This window comes from Henckelia pumila, chromosome 3 (assembly GCF_033568475.1).
Source record: "Henckelia pumila isolate YLH828 chromosome 3, ASM3356847v2, whole genome shotgun sequence".
NCBI lineage: Eukaryota > Viridiplantae > Streptophyta > Magnoliopsida > Lamiales > Gesneriaceae > Henckelia > Henckelia pumila.
Window position 1 is genome coordinate 140339315 of NC_133122.1, and position 16573 is coordinate 140355887.

The 16573-nt window shown below is 37.4% G+C and overlaps 2 protein-coding genes across 2 annotated transcripts; both read left to right on the top strand.

Annotated features, from left to right (window-relative positions):
* Nucleotides 1-1368: 1368 nt before the first annotated feature.
* On the top strand, nucleotides 1369-2246 carry LOC140889626 (uncharacterized). The gene is made up of 3 exons (XM_073297346.1): nucleotides 1369-1377; nucleotides 1446-1846; nucleotides 2048-2246. Exons 1-3 carry the CDS (start codon nucleotides 1369-1371, stop codon nucleotides 2244-2246), a joined length of 609 nt encoding a protein of 202 aa, XP_073153447.1.
* Nucleotides 2247-10260: 8014 nt separating this feature from the next.
* Nucleotides 10261-11950, top strand: LOC140892657 (aldose reductase). Its single transcript, XM_073301604.1, has 6 exons — nucleotides 10261-10481; nucleotides 10592-10642; nucleotides 10753-10826; nucleotides 10904-10991; nucleotides 11110-11388; nucleotides 11469-11950. Exons 1-6 carry the CDS (start codon nucleotides 10341-10343, stop codon nucleotides 11787-11789), a joined length of 954 nt encoding a protein of 317 aa, XP_073157705.1. The 5' UTR covers nucleotides 10261-10340; the 3' UTR covers nucleotides 11790-11950.
* Nucleotides 11951-16573: the final 4623 nt, after the last annotated feature.

Sequence of the window (16573 nt, forward strand, 5' to 3'; positions counted from 1 at the left end):
CATAATTTACATATCAGCTTAGTAAAACAAGTCCAGGCTTAATACTGTAGTGCTACAACCATATCAAAAAACTTAAAAGAAACATTATACAGCCATATCGAATCCTGCTGTATAAATAACTCCTCAAGGCTCCTGCTCCATAGTCATGCCTTGAACTACCAGCTCCGTCCATCCTGTGACCTAACCCTTGGAATAGGGTGTCCAAGATAACAACTAGGACGTGAAAGCTAACACCCAGTATATAAATATGAGTACACGTATATATATGATGCATGCAACATGATGACTGGTAAAGGGTCATCTGAAAAGTCATGCTCAGTACCGGTGCCATATGAGTGCTGCCACCGCACGGATCATCCTCTGGGTGCAACCACACTCGTCTAGTACACCAGAGTAGTCAGACAAACATGTCCCCGCCGTCGCGGTACTCTCAGTGACAGACTTTCGAGTATAGAACTAAGCGGCTCTATAATCAGGTATAACAAGGTATAGGATCAACGTGTATATGCACATGACATATGAATATAGAAAGCGATAAATCATATATCATGTCATATAATAATGTCAAATAAATGCAACATATAAACATGTATACTCGCTGGCAATCTCAGTCAATGTATATGTACCTCTAGGCTAGTTCAAGTATAGTAGGATCCTAGGTTCCAAGCCTATATTCAAAAGTTCACCATATCACTACACAAGTTCTATAAGCCTTAACTAAGCTAATAAGTACTCCCAAAAATTAAATAGATTCCCGGACCATACCTTCGTTCGTAGTAAGCCCTTTGATGTCGCTGACTCTGGATGACTATAACAACTTCTTTGTTATTCCAGAATCTCACTATTACCAATTGGGCCCTCTGTATTACGCTTACTATAAACTGAACAATCGGAATACATGATTTATATCTAATTTCTAGTCTGAATGGCCTTATTTATAGGCAAAATCTGTCGGATTTCGGAGCCTTCGAACTGGGGTTCGGACCCTCCGAACCTGCATGTATGACACTTGTCAAAAATCGCGGATTAGTCATCTAGCATTGCCGTTTGGGGGAGTTTGGAGCCTCCGAACTAGCTGAGTTTGGAGCCTCCTAAGAGCTGGGTTCGGATCCTCCGAACTTGGTATCTGAGTTCGGATGCTCTGAACTCATTTCGGTGCCTCCAAACTGTCTGAGACCCTCGGGACCCTTTCTACCATTTTCGGACGTTCCGAAGCTGATTTTCCACTTATTTTCACAAAATAAGGAATCCTTAATCATGTTTTGCCACTTTTAAAATTATATGCCATATCATAGCATGTAAAGTGGAACTTGGCTACTACCTTTATATGTAGCGCTCCATCTGGTGATTCTGAAGTCCTATTAAGCCATGGAATTGGTTAATTACTAACGCTTAATTTAACATATCATTATCTTAAAATTAAATCTGGGTTACTACATATCAAGTACCATCCAGGCACTTCTAACCCAGTTGCGGATGCTCTTAGCCGCAAAGTGTACGTTAGTTTGCTTCGTACCAGCTCGGTTGCGCAAGTAGTAGAGGAATGTTGTTCCTTGGGTTTTACTTTTCGGCATAGGAAGGAGCAGCAGGGAGTTTGTGTTTCGTCAGTACTTGCCGAACCAGCCTTGTATACTCGTATACGTGAGTCGCAGGCCATTGATCTGAAGACGCATAAGTTAGCCCGTTTGGCTCAGGAGGGGAATACTTCTGGTTTTCATTTGCAGGGTGATGGTCTGTTGTGTCTCTCTGGACATGTGGTAGTTCCTGATGATTCCACATTACGAGAGGAGATTCTGTCTCAAGCTCACTGTAGTAGATTTTCTGTACATACTGGTAGCATGAAAATGTACAAGGATCTACACACGAGGTTCTGGTGGAAAGGAATGAAGCGCAGTGTTTACCAGTTTGTATCTCGATGCCTTGTATGTCAGCAGGTCAAGGCAGAGTTTAGACGAACCGGAGGGTTATTTCACAGCTTAGAGATTCCTGATTGGAAGTGGGAGCATGTGATGATGGATTTTGTCATCCACTTGCCTGTGTCTTCCAGGAACTGTGATGCTATATGGGTTGTTGTTGATCGATTTTTGAAGTCCGCGCATTTCTTGCCTTACAATCGGGACTTTACTTTCGATCGGATGGCACGTTTGTATGTGCAAGAGGTTGTTCTTTTTCATGGAATTCCATTGAGTATTGTCAGAGACAGAGATCCGAGGTTTACCTCTAGGTTCTGGGGTAGCTTCCAGTGAGCTCTTGGAACTACTCTGAGTTTGAGTACAGCTTACCACCCGGAAACCAATGGGCAGAGTGAGAGGACTATTCGTACCCTCGAGGATATGCTTCAAGCGACAGTGATGGATTTTGGTCTAGCGTGGCATGACCACTTGGTTTTAGTGGAGTTTTCTTATAACAACAGTTACCACAGCAGCATTGGCATGGCACCATTTGAGGATCTTTATGGACGTCGTTGTCGTACACCTCTGTTTTGAGACGAGGTTGGCGAGCATCAGGTTGAGGGTCCTCAGATGATTCAACAGATGACCGATACAGTGGAAGTGATCCATAAGAGGATTAAGGAAGCCCAGGATCGACAGACTAGATACGCTAACACTCACCGCAGACCGTTACATTTTGAGGTGTAGGGGAACATGTGTTCCTGCGAGTTTCACCTTTTCGAAAGGTAATGAGATTTGGACTCAAAGGCAAGTTATCACCGAGATTTATTGGTCCGTTTGAGATTCTTGAGAAAGTTGGAGACGTGGCTTATCGTCTAGCCTTGCCACCATATCTTTTCAGTATCCATGATGTGTTTCACGTGTCTTTGTTGAGATAGTACGTGGCAGATGAGTCGCACATCTTGCATCCGACTGAGGTGCAATTGGTTCAGGATTTGTCCTACGTGGAGAGACCTCTCAGGATTCTTGATAGGAAAGACAAGGTGTTTCGCAATAAGAGCATACCTCTAGTGATGGTGCAGTGGCATCGTAGAGGGACTGAAGAAGCAACTTGGGAGCTAGAGAGCCGGATGCGAGCTGAGCATCCAGAGTTGTTTTGAGATTTTGTACTTTCTTGCATCGATTTTGTACTTGTTCAGTTGTAATAAAGAACGTTCGTGTTAAGTTTGTACTTTTCCTCTGACTTTAATTTCGAGGACGAAATTCCTTAAGTAGGGGAAAGTGTAGTGACCCGTATCCAGAATTAATGATTAACGAGTAATTAATCACGTGATCATGTTAAGATTAATTAAAACATGATTAAGGAAGTTTTGGTTGGATTAACGGACTTCAGAAATGGATCCAGAGCACTAGAAAATGATCCGGAGGGTCAGGCCGAACGGAAGCAATGTTCTGGAATGGAGGCAACGTTCTGGCAGCTGATGTCATCCGTCAAAAATATTACATCATTGATTACGCACTTGATGTGACATCGAAAGCAACGATGGTGATCGGAATCAACGTTCGTCAGGCGGAACGGACGCAACGTTGAGAAACAGACGTTCCGTTCCGTGTCTATAAATAGAGGGTCCGAGAACTCATTTCGCGCACCTCTCTCCTCTCTTCTCTCTCGATTCCTAGGCTTTCTAACTCAGATCTAGGGAGATCTATGCGTCCTATCAGGATTCCGGAAGTGGCTTAGCGATTCAGGTGTCGTAGCGAAGCTGTGGCCTAGTTTCGAGGCTATCGACAGCAAAGGGCTGACGACGGACGCAGGTATAACTTTGGCTTCCTAAAAATATTTAGGAGTATGCAATAGCTTAGTTAAGGCTTTTAGAGCTTTATTATTTATGCATGAGTATTTGCATTGTAGTAGCAGTAGACTGAGCTAGTAGGCTTGGAGTCTAGACCAGCGGATCTAGGTTTTGACCAGCAGTTGTTAGAGGTACGTAAGTACTGACTGAGATAGCTGGCATGATATATTTGCATGTATGTTGCATGAGTATGTGCTATATATTTTATCATGTTTTATCATGTTTTACCGCTTAGCACATGCACGATTTTACGTATGACTGCATTCCGCGAGATGTGAGTCATTGAAAGTTTTTATAGGGAACAGTGATCTCATGTTGGACTCGAGTCGAGTATGATAGTTTCCATATGGTACTTGTATCCTGTTTTGGATTCGGGTCAGGATGGGGTTGGCTCAACCCTGATATAGAATATACGAGTACCTCGCGGAGTAGCTCTCTAGCCGATACTGTATATTCCTGGCGCCATGAGAAAGTGTTTTACCTGGGATTTTAAATCATCTTTGTGCGCATATTTGTACTTATATCATTGCTTATGTATTGAGAGTTGTCGTTCACGCCCCGTGTTTGGGTATTGTGGTGTACCTTGTGGCGGGGCAGGTTTGAGGCTGGACGGTCCAGGTGGCACTCAGCAGGATTGAGGACCTGAGAGTGTGAGGTTTTAGAGGGTAGGAATTTGTTATCATGAACCTTCGGTTTGGTTGTATAATGGTATTTATACACTTTTGTTATCATCAGTTGTATTTTGCCGATTGGATTTGTTGTACTTTAAATTATCCGCTCCTTACGCTTTTAGTATTTATTGCATGCGCTTTATTAAACTCTGATTAGGTAGTGGATCCGGGTAGGGTCGCTACACACTTTGTACTTATTTTTGTACCTGTACAAAAAGTGTGTGATAACCAAAACTTGAGGGAGATATGGTGCCCCCCGAGCATTCATAGAATTGAGTTCTCGATTAATGGTTCGTTGTAATGACAAAAAAATGTTGAAAATCTGGAATCTAATTACTGTTGTACTTAAGATTTTGAGGAGTTCTTTTTCACACTTCCTCCTCTCTATTGGGTGGTGAAGTGTATCTCTTAACATTGTTTCTGGAATTGGGGTTCACCGAGCAGGGTTATCACCATCTTGAAAGTTCCCAATGGATCCTCGGGCTTCAATGGATTTCGAGATACCATCCGAATCTCCTTTCTCATGGAAGACATGTTCACAGTGGTTTTCATATGTGTTTGCCACAGTGATTCCACTTACCCAGAGTTTGTTCATATCTTCCATCATGTTTCTCATCGTGGTCAACAAGCCTTTGCTGACCTCCTTCATTTGTTTCATGGCATTCTCCATCATCAAACCTATCTCCTCCATGTTCTTTGTGGTAACAGAGTTAGAATGTGCAGAAGGAACTACCACTATTTCTGGTCCACCATGTTCCTCGATTTCCTCAATAAAAAAAGACCGAGGAACCCATATTTCATTTTCTGGAGCATAACCATATGAACCTGAAAATTATGAGCACCATACTCTCCATGTTCCCAAGAACCTGAAAAAAAATAATTAGAATTGAAAACATTAGAATATGTATCTACTTCATACATCCAATTGTCCCTTGACTGCATTTCCTTCCAATTTTTTCACAAACTTTCTGGAAAAATATGCTCTTTAACATCCGTCGAGTCCCACTGGGCGTGCCAAAATTATGTTTGCACATAAAAATTGGCAAATTTTGTGTGAGTGCAGGCGTGCCAGACACGTGAGTGCCAAATGAAAATAAGAAACAAAAATAAAAATCTAACTTCTAAAAATCAAGCAAAAATATGAGTTCCGGTTTCATTGTTGGTCTCAATTCCACCGGTTATATGCCAAAGAACATAAGAAATTGTGAAAAAAAAATCATTAATAGCAATTGAAACTTTAACACTACTACTAAAAATTCGAAAATTACAAGTGTTTGCCATAAAACAAAATAAACAATGTTGCTGGAAAGCTCGAGGAACTACAAAATATGACTAAAAATATGTGGGGACCTCGGGTTGCTAATCTCATCTTAGGGCAATAAACGATTAATAAGCAATTAATCATAGCCAAAAAAAAAAATATTCAAACCAATAGCTAAAATTTTTTTTTTTTTTAAAACACAGTGTCTCGCTCGATCGGTGAAACTTGCCCGATCGAGCGAGCGCAACATAAAAACTCTCGGCCTGCAACATTTTTGGTCTCGCTCGATCGGTGAACTTTTACCGATCGAGCGAGAAAGAAAATTGATTTCTCTGCTTTGGAAAATAAAGGCCTCGCTCGATCCGGCATATTCTACCGATCAAGCGAGCTACTCTGCTTCAGAATGCTGCAGACTTCATTTGCTGATAAAAACAACCATTCCAACTATGAAACATGGTATATCAAATCTCAAACATCCATATACTCTTTCAACATGATTCTATATATTTACATGCATTCAAACTAATATCAAGTGGTCTAGAATACATGAATTCTCAAGTAAAAATCTATACTTGACATAAACAACCTATATAAAGGTTCTTGCTCTCTAACATGTATAAGTAATACAAGTACGAGTCTTTCTGCTAAACCCGAGTCCTCACTTGTAAAAACTCTTCTTGATGCTATCCAAGCCAACTCTAGCTTGATTATGCCCCCAACCTGATGCAATGCACACATACAAACAAAACAACAGCCGGATAGCTCCGGTGAGAATAAATCTCAGTATGAATAGCATGCATATACATCATTTAAGCATATAAACTAATTCACATCTTGAATACCATATAATAACATAACATGCTAGCATTTATAAACGCATAATCTAAACCATAGAAATCTCTAGGTTATTGCATAAATGCAATGCATGTGCCAAAGGATAGGCTAGCAAAGCTGATATCAATAAAGCTTGGTTCTTTGGGATCCCGAGGAATAAAATAGCTCTCAAACTACCGACACGCCCATTCGAGGAAGCATCAAGTATTTTACTCCTTTGACTTTGGTGCAACTATAGTGAGTCTTCTGGCTCTGAACATAAATCCATATTCTGTGCCATGAGTCAAGCTGACTCTAGAAATAAATCTACATTTCATGCCACTCACTACAGCTCTCCAAACGTCATCTGCACTCTAGGCGATGGCTGCCCTCTGTGTTATTAAGGCTGGAGTTCAAGATGAATGCAACATAAGCTATATGCATTAAAAGCTATAAAACACCTTGAACACTTGCTCAATAACCAATTAAGCAAAACAAAGCAGCTAATCACATAAAGATAGCAATAAATCTGCAAGCATCTCATAAAACATGTAAAACATGTTCAATACAGCAAATAATACAAATTAGCTTACACAGGTAAACATTTACATAAATGTTCTGGGAAATTCAAGAAAATAGCTATTCTGAATAATCTATCCCATTTATGTAAACGTAAACCATAACATATATAAAAACAGGCAAATATGTGATTTTAGGCAACTCGATAAGCAAAACAATCTCGAGTTATTCTGCCCATCTTATTAATGTCTATTCATACCTGCATTTCTGATTCAAATAACTGACACTCTGTCAATTCTTGATCAACTACAAGCTGTCCAAATCTGACATCAAATTCTGCTTATTTCAATCAGTGCTACTTGAAGGTATTCTTGATTCAACTTCAAATACTTCAAGTCATTCGAACTAGAACTCGTCAATTCAACTTCGATAATCTTCAAGTCAAATCTGAAATAATGTATAACATATCTAAACATCAATTTCCAATCTGAATCGATGTTTCTTTAAAGCTGATACATTTCAAATCTGACTAATACAATCGGAATTCAAACCGACGTCGCAACTATTCGACTTCGATAATTCTTTCGATTCAAATATCATTCTAAACTCAATTGCATATTCAATTCATCCACTAAACACTTGAGGATGAGCTTTAGACATTGATAATACATATCAATTCAAAATCTTAAACCGGCGGCGTAACGATATGATTTCGGTCTATCCAAAAGCTTAAACATCATTTAGACAATCATATCAATCACATATCATCACCACTTCTAGCAGCAAATAACGTGAACATCATCCCCTAAAAATCAGAATTGCTATAATTCTTTCAATATTCCAAAACATGTCCAAACGACGATTTTTTCTCGATCCGTCTTAGATATACTATCGTCGTATATGCTAGAACATGTTTATACAATCAAATCTTAATTCTAACAACAACATAAAATTCAAACATGGTAGAACTTCATAAAACTTACGTCAAAACGTAGCACTCGAAGCTGTGATCGCAAATATACGATCAATCGGAAATTCTACCGGGCGGATTGAATTTAATCGGGACTCGAAAAGGCAAAAATGGTTGAAACCCCTTCCTTTTCCCTTCTCTCGTTTTCTTCTGAAGTTTGGGCTGAAATCTGCCCATTTCCTACAGATTACACGTTTTTATATGGCAAGTTGCAAGCAAAATTGCACTTTGGTCCCTGAACGTTGGCCTAATTGCAATTCAGTCCCTGAACAAGCGATTTAATTCAATTTCAATCCTAAATAATTTAAAAATATTAGAATTCAAGTCTAAACTCTAAATATTCTCAAATTAAATATTCTTGAATTAAAATTAAATCATTTCGGACATTATTGATATTTATCATCTTGGAATTCACATCTTAAATTCCATAAATATCAATTGCAAATATTTTTAATCTTTTAATTTAAGAATTCCGGATAATAAACTTTTTAAAATCCAAAAATCCTTAAATTAAATATTTCTGACCCGAAATTGCAATTCCACATTTCTTAACTTCTTCAAATAAATATTTTCTCATATCCGGAATTTAAATCTTAAATCCCGTCATTAAGAACTTAATATTTACGGGCCTTACAAAATATGTACTGAAAATCTAGAAAAATACAAGAACAATGATGAAATTTTGAAAATGTGCAGAAATATGCTAAATAATTCGAGCTTTTGGAGCTTGGAATTGTTGGATTGTTGGTTGTCGATTGTGTTCTGCATGAATGCCTCATTTATATGTTGGTTCCTGAGTCAGTTCCTCAATTGCTCACCTCCATTAGCCCACTACTTGCAACACTAACAGCCCCACTAACAGCTCCACTAACTCTTAACTGCTTTGACTTGGTCTTCCCCTCTCTCTTTCTCAACTTGGTTCCTCGAGTGCCGAAGCTTCCCTGAGTGCCCAACTTCACTATCCCACTACTTGTAACTATTTTGACTTGGTCTTCTCCTCTTTCTCTGCTCGGTTCCTCGAGAGTCGATCCGGTTCCCCGAGTTCCCAATTGCACCTTCCCACTACTTGCATTGTGGTTCTTGAAAGTTGTTGACAAATTCTTTGCAGTTCCTGTAACTTTGTTGGCCTTTAATTCATCAAAACCTATCATTAAAAATTTTTAATTGATTAAATGATAAATTAATGACACAAATTAATTTATTGGTCAAATAAATATATATAATTTGATTGAGTTCAAATAATTTCCACAAATACTATTATCTATGGGCATCCGTAGTCATAAACCTTTACAAAGGGTTTATACTATGTCACATCACGATCACATCAAAAGTTAAAAATCTCACACATTTTTAAAACTTCTCTTCGTTATCATAAACCTCTTCAATTATATTTTTATGGGTCCCACTATCAACTTACTATCTCCAACTATATTTTTTATTCAAAATTTCATTTTTATTTATAATTTAATCTGTATATATTATTAATTCATATGTTCAATTAAAAATTTATGATATACTAAAAAACTATAAAAATTAGTATGTACTAATTAATTTGGATCATGTGAAATTTATTTTAATAATCCGTTCTTACCTTATCCAATTTAAATTTTAAAATAGTGTAGATAAATTAAAATTAAAAAAAGTAATTAAAAAAAATTAAAAAAAAAAAAAAAAAAAAAGACAGTTGCTGCTGCTGACGCACGCGTCTCAATGGAGGAGTGCGCAACTTTCAAATGTGTAAAAAAATTTTAAAAAAAAAATTTAACACGGTCCCAAGATTTTGGGACGGGTTTATAAAAAATTTAAAAAACCCCATCCCTGCAATTGGGGTGGGGTTTTCAGTGGGAGGTTTATATTTCAGATGCTTTAAGTACTAGGATATGAATATTTTAATTCAATATAGACTTGACAAAAAAAGTTATTTTTATGAATTGTTTAAATTAATTAAAATAAAGTAATTAAACAAAAACACATTACAACTATAGAATTTGAATTTCTCTTAAACTTATTCTTTCTTCTTTTTTTTTTTTTGAAATTAATATCTTAAACTTATTCTTACACTTTATATTTTTTAGAAAAAAAATGGCCAATATCGTTTATATAGCTAACCACTTGTGATGTAGCTCAAATCTGTATCATTCTAGAGATCTCTCAAGAGCAAAGGTGTCAAAGAATATGCCCGGACACATAACCACTTAACGTGTCCTCCTCCATTCAGTATATATTATATTTAATTTTTTCCCCAAAACCTTGTCCGCCCGAATCCTTATATAAGAAGAATTAATTTGAGTGACCAGAACTATCAGTACTACTGTAAATCTTTTGTTTTGTTTTGTTGGGAGAAAATCATATATATATATCATGGCACATGCAACATTTGTTCCCCATGAAGAACAGGTTGAATCATTTAAATTGCGGAGTGGCAACAAAATACCAGCTGTAGGCTTCGGCACTTGGAAAACTGATTCCCCTCGCCAATCTGTTTACACAGCCATAGTTGAGGTAGCGTACAGCTAATTAATCATGATAATAAATAATTAATATTCTGAGCTTTATATATTTTGCAAGTGTTAATTAATTAATGTTGAGTTGATTTCATTTTTTGGCTGCAGGCTGGTTACAGACACGTGGATACTGCCACGGAGTATGGTGTTCATACGGAGGTTCTAATTTTCTAGCTTCATCTGTATTCTTAAGTTGATGACCACTTTCAAAGTTTATGCTTGCATACCCATTTCGTTCTTTTTTTTTTTTTTTTTTTTATAATCCACAGGTGGGAGAAGGAATCGAGGAAGCCATTCATGCAGGGGTAGAACGAAAAGATCTGTTTGTGACTTCTAAATTATGGTAAAATTACATGTTCACATTTGATATATCATATACAGATTTTTAAAAATATTTATGCAATATGTATGTACATGTAGGTGCACTGATATGACTCATGAAAGAGTTAGGCCTGCTCTCCAAAAGACACTTGAAGAACTGAAGCTTGATTACCTTGATCTTTATCTGGTACGTACTTTATAATTTACACACACACTCTCTCCGGAAGTTAATTGAGATTCTATATATATAAAAAATAATATATGGTAAAACTTGTAATATGATGAACCTGAATAATTTGTTATAGATTCATTGGCCATTTCGCCTGAAAGATGGAGCGAGCAGGCCTCCCAAAGCAGGGGAGGTTTTGGATTTTGATATGGAAGGTGTTTGGAGGGAAATGGAGAAACTGGTGAAAGATAATCTTGTTAGAGACATTGGAATCTGCAATTTCACTCTCAAGAAACTCCACAATCTACTGAGTTTTGCAGAGATAAAGCCTTCTGTTTGCCAGATGGAGATGCATCCTGGATGGAGGAATGATAAAATGTTGGAGGCTTGCAAGAAACATGGGATCCATGTTACTGTAAGATTTAATTACACCAACTTCCTGTGGTAAATTAAACTAGGCAACTCTCTAATTTGGATGAGCACGTACGTTTGCAGGCATATTCACCATTAGGTGGAAAGGATCTGATACAGAATCCATATGTGGATAAGGTGGCGAAGAAACTAAACAAGAGCCCAGCGCAGGTTCTTGTGAGATGGGCGATCCAGAGAGGGACAAGTGCCATCCCCAAATCTAATAGTCCCGAGAGGATCAAGGAGAACGAACATGTGTTCGGGTGGCGAATTCCTGACGAGGACTTCAAAGTTCTCAGCAGCTTCCCTGATCAGAAGCGCACTTTGGACGGCGATTTCTTGCTCGTGAACGAGACAGATGGACCTTACAAAAGTGCAGCTGAGCTCTGGGACAACGAGATTTGAAGAGAGTATGTGAGCTCAAACTGTGGAGGAGGATGGGATCAAGAAAACTTTGAATAAATTTTCTGAAGCTCTTTAATTCGTATGGAAAACGAATATGGAGTGTGTATATTATGGCTACTTTTTAACGTGATTTTCATACAAGTCATGTTTTTGTTGCACAATCTAATCTAATAAAGGGTACTTATCTCTTATAATAACTAGATTGGGTTATTTATGAAAGGAATTTTATTTCTTGATATTTTCGGCCTTTAATTAATTGGATATTATAATATTTTGCTTTAATTTTGCTTTTTAGACAAGATAAAATATATGGTAAATATCTTATATATATCGATTATGTTAAAGATATATTTGTCAAGTTTAAATCATGTCTTGATAAAGTGATTATTTAATATAATATAATTTAATATTATAAAGATAAGATGATTATTTGATATAATATAATTTAATATTATAAAGATTTGATTTGCAAGATTTGATAGAGTTTATTTTCTACTAAAAGATAGTTGCTTATTCTTGTAGAACTTAATCTAAGGAAATCCTCAAGATTTGAAAGCTAATCTATAAAAGGGGATTTCACGCAAAAGATGTGAAGAGGCTTCAGACGATAATACACTGCGCATACTCTAAAGAATTTTATTGAAAAATTTGAAGAACTCTGAAGCAAGGTTTGTAACCATCGTTGTTGCATGTCCTCGTGTTGTCGTTCGTGTTGAAGACATCAGAGACAACACTGTGGAAACTGTGTTATTGAAGATCTTTTCTGTCTCTTCAATTTAGGCTACGGGAGTTGCATCCAATTTCTTTTATACTCTGTTGTATTTTAGGATGTAAGTTTGATTTCTCAACTTGTTGAGAAATTTAGGATTTAATGACTTTTCGTAAAATTACTATGATTGCTTTGTAAGACTGATCTTACGTTTACTAGTAATATTTAGCCCTAAGGCACCCGCACGAGTTTTTATACTCGTGCAAAATTATTTACTTGTGTTTTATTTACGCTTTAAATTTCCGCTGCACTGTGTTGTCTGTGGTGTTACAACACAAAGGACAACACTGCCTATTTTACATAACTAACCACGTACATCGTTTCTTTCACGTGGCATCAGAGCCACCACTTGACTTTACTAAGTGAGTTCCTGGTTTGTGTTACAGGTTAGTTATGGACACTCCGTACACAAGTGCAATTCGTCCACCTATTTTGGATGGAACAAATTACGGCCCTTGAAAATTGAAGATGAGCATGTACATTCAATCTATTGAGTCCAGGGCTTGGCAACGTGTTCTTGACGGTTGGTCACCACCTATGAGAGATGATGATGTACCAGGACCAAAGCCAAGATCACAATGGACAGCCGAGGAGAATACTGCGGCTATTTATAACGCTAAAGCTCTTAATGCTATGTTTGTTTCTGTTGATATGAATATGTTTAATCTAATTGGTACTTGTACTTATGCTAGGGATGCTTGGGAGAAACTGCAAACTCATTGTGAAGGCTCGGCAAGTGTTAAGAAGACAAGGATGCGTCTCATAACTTCAAAATTTGAAAAAATGAGGATGTAAGAATCAGAGACCATCATGGAATATAATGGAAGATTGAATAGACTTGCAAATGAAGCATCTGTTCTTGATGATCCTATTTTGAACGAGAGACTTGTATCCAAAGTGCTTCGTTCTGTTCCCAAAAGATTTCACACCAAGGTTTGTGCGATAGATGAATCCAAAGATACATCTATAATGGGTTTGGATGAGTTAATAAGTTTTCTTCGCACATATGAGATGGAGTTGGAAGCCGAAGATGACTCCAAAGGTAAGTCTATTGCTTTTCAGGTTTCTAATGATGTTTACAATGATTTTTCTGAAGTTCAACATGAAGTAAAGGAATCTGATCTTGAAGAGAATTCAATTTCTTTGATCTCGAAAAAGTTCACTGATTATCTCAAGGTAATGAAAGAAAAAAAGGATGTGAAAGGTGCACAACCTTCAAAATTTCCTAAATTGCCTACTTCAGAGAAGCCTCAAAAACCTGCTGCTACTCGGGGATCTCGATAAAGGTATGAAGGTAAGGTTCAGTCCTCAAGTAAAAATTTTGATAATGCTCAATCCAGGGAATGTAAGGGATATGGCCACTATGCTTATGAATGCGCAAATCGCCTTCGGAAAGATATGAATATTTCTCTAAGTGGTGATGATTCGGAAGAAGAACAAGAAAAGGTTGAACAGGCAGATCTCATATCTTTTACTGCTTTACTGGAAAGTAAGAAAAATTTTCAGATCAATCCACTTGGTGTTGGCTTCGGTGTTGCAACACCTGGACGCAACACAGTTCAAAAATCTGTTTGTTTTGTAGCTTCTAGCCTTGACAATTCCAGTGAAGAACAGGTAGCTGATCCTTATACTCTGGAAGGTATTCAAAAACTCTATGAAGAGTTATACTGTGATTGGAACAAGAGGAATCAGTTGAACACAACCCTCACAAAAGAGAATACTGAATTGAAAGCTGTTGTGGCTAGATTGGAAGTTCTCATGAGTAAGAAAGATCTGGAATTAGGGTTGCTGAATTCTGAACTTGAAAGAGCAAAAACAACACTTGATAAATTTAATTCCAGTTCAAGCAAACTTGATTCCATTTTGACTATGGGTAAAAATGATAAGTTTGGTCTTGGTTTTAAAGAAAGTGTTTTTGAAACTGGTGAATCTTTCAAAACACCAGTGTTTGTGAAGGAAGGTAATGATTCCTTGAACCATCCTTCAACTGCTTCGAAAGGTAAGAAACTCATTGTTGAAAAGAATGTTTCTGTCCCTAAACCAAAACAATGGAAGCGTCCTTTTGTATGTCACTATTGTCATATCAGGCCCTTTTGTTGAAAGTTGAAAAATGACTATGTGGTGTGGGAATCTAAGCAGGTGTTTCCCCCCGTGTTTTCCAACACCAAGAGCAACACTGGCAGAAAGAGGCCCACTGTGAAGAATGTTTGGATATAAAAGCCTGATGTTAGATGTTTTGTTATTTATACTTCCTTGAAAGCTAACACTGCAGGTAATTGGTATTTTGATAGTGGAAGCTCTCGGCATATGACAGGCTTGAAAGATCACCTCACGGACTACATTGAACAGAATGGTGGTAGAGTGACCTATGGAGGTGGTGCAAAAGGAAGAATTGTTGGCAAAGGAAAACTCAATGTGGAAGGGTTTTCAAAGCTTCATAACGTCTTACACGTTGAAGGACTTAATGCAAATTTAATTTCAATTAGTCAACTGTGTGATGATGACTTGCATGTGAAGTTTGATAAAAATACTTGTGAAGTTTTTGATAATTCTAACTGTTGTGATATGACAGGTACAAGATCAGTTGATAATTGCTACCAACTCGGTGAAGAATTGGCATGTAGACACTAAAATGTTGATGAGTTTAGTCTATGGCACCAAAAGCTTGGACATGTGAATTTCAAGACCTTAAAGAATCTGAGTAAATTTGACGCTGTCAGAGGTCTTTCCAATCTAAAGTCTGGTGTTCCATATGTTTGTGGTGCATGCCAAAAAGGTAAGCAAACCCCTGTTGCGCACCCCGTGTTACAACATTGTGGGACAACACGGTGTCTTGAACTTTTGCACATGGATTTGATGGGTCCCATGGAAGTCGAAAGCTATGGAGGTAAAAGGTATTCCTTGGTATGTGTTGATGATTTTTCTCGTTTTACATGGGTAAGGTTTCTTAGAGAAAAATCAGATACTTTTGATATTTTTAAGAAGTTTTTTACAAAGATTACTAACCTACATACTTTGACTGTAGCAAGGATCAGAACTGATCATGGAAAAGAATTTGAGAACTCATCTTTTTTCTTTTTTGTGTGATAAGAAGGGCATCTCACAGGAGTTCTCTGCCCCAAAAACTCCTCAACAAAATGGAATTGCCGAAAGGAAGAATAGGACGTTGCAGGAGATGGTTAGGGTGATGATGAGCTCAAAAAATATCTCCAATAGATTTTGGGCAGAAGCATTAAACACAATATGTCATATTTCCAATCGTGTGTATTTGAGAAGTGGTTCTTCGATGACTTCTTATGAAATTCTCATGGGAAAGAAGCCAAATCTCACTTATTTTCATATCTTTGGCTGTGTATGCTATGTTTTGAATGATAAAAATCACCTATCAAAATTTGATTCCAAAAGTGATAAGTGTTTGTTCCTAGGTTATTCTACAAATAGTCGTGCATATAGGATGTATAACCTTAGAACCAGAATAATTATGGAATCTATTAATGTTTTTTTTTTATGATGGTGCAGATCTCAAAGGAAAAACTGCTGAAGATGATATTGAAGGCTTGCTGGAAATTCCTCACAAAGAACACAGTGTTGTTCCTGATGTTACAACACCAAACACAACACTGGTTTCTCCAGAAACTGTTCATGAGGAAAATTTCCAAAATATTGAGGAAGCTGAGATGATTACTGAAAAGGACATTCCAAGCAAGATACAGAAGAATCATTCATCATCACAGATTATTGGAGATGTTCATGGAACAAGGAAAACCCGTGCTAAGGACAAAATTGACTACCGCAAGATGGTTGGGTTAGTATGCATGAGTTCCGTGTACTCACAGGTAATGCATTCCTGTTTTGTTTCCAATATTGAACCCAAGAATGACAATGATGCTTTGAATGATGAATTTTGGGTAAATGCCATGCATGAAGAACTTGAACAATTTGTCCGAAATGATGTGTGGTTTTTGGTTCCACCTCCTGATCATGGTAATGTCATTGGTACAAAATGGATTTTTAA

Coding starts and splice junctions, on each gene's coding strand:
- LOC140889626 (XM_073297346.1), top strand. Junction 1,847..2,047: donor CATACTGGTAGCATGAAAAT/GTACAAGGATCT, acceptor TGTGTCTTCCAG/GAACTGTGATGCTATATGGG.
- LOC140892657 (XM_073301604.1), top strand. CDS start 10,341: ATGGCACATGCAACATTTGTTCCCCATGAAGAACAGGTTGAATCATTT. Junction 10,482..10,591: donor TTTACACAGCCATAGTTGAG/GTAGCGTACAGC, acceptor TTTTGGCTGCAG/GCTGGTTACAGACACGTGGA. Junction 10,827..10,903: donor TTTGTGACTTCTAAATTATG/GTAAAATTACAT, acceptor ATGTACATGTAG/GTGCACTGATATGACTCATG.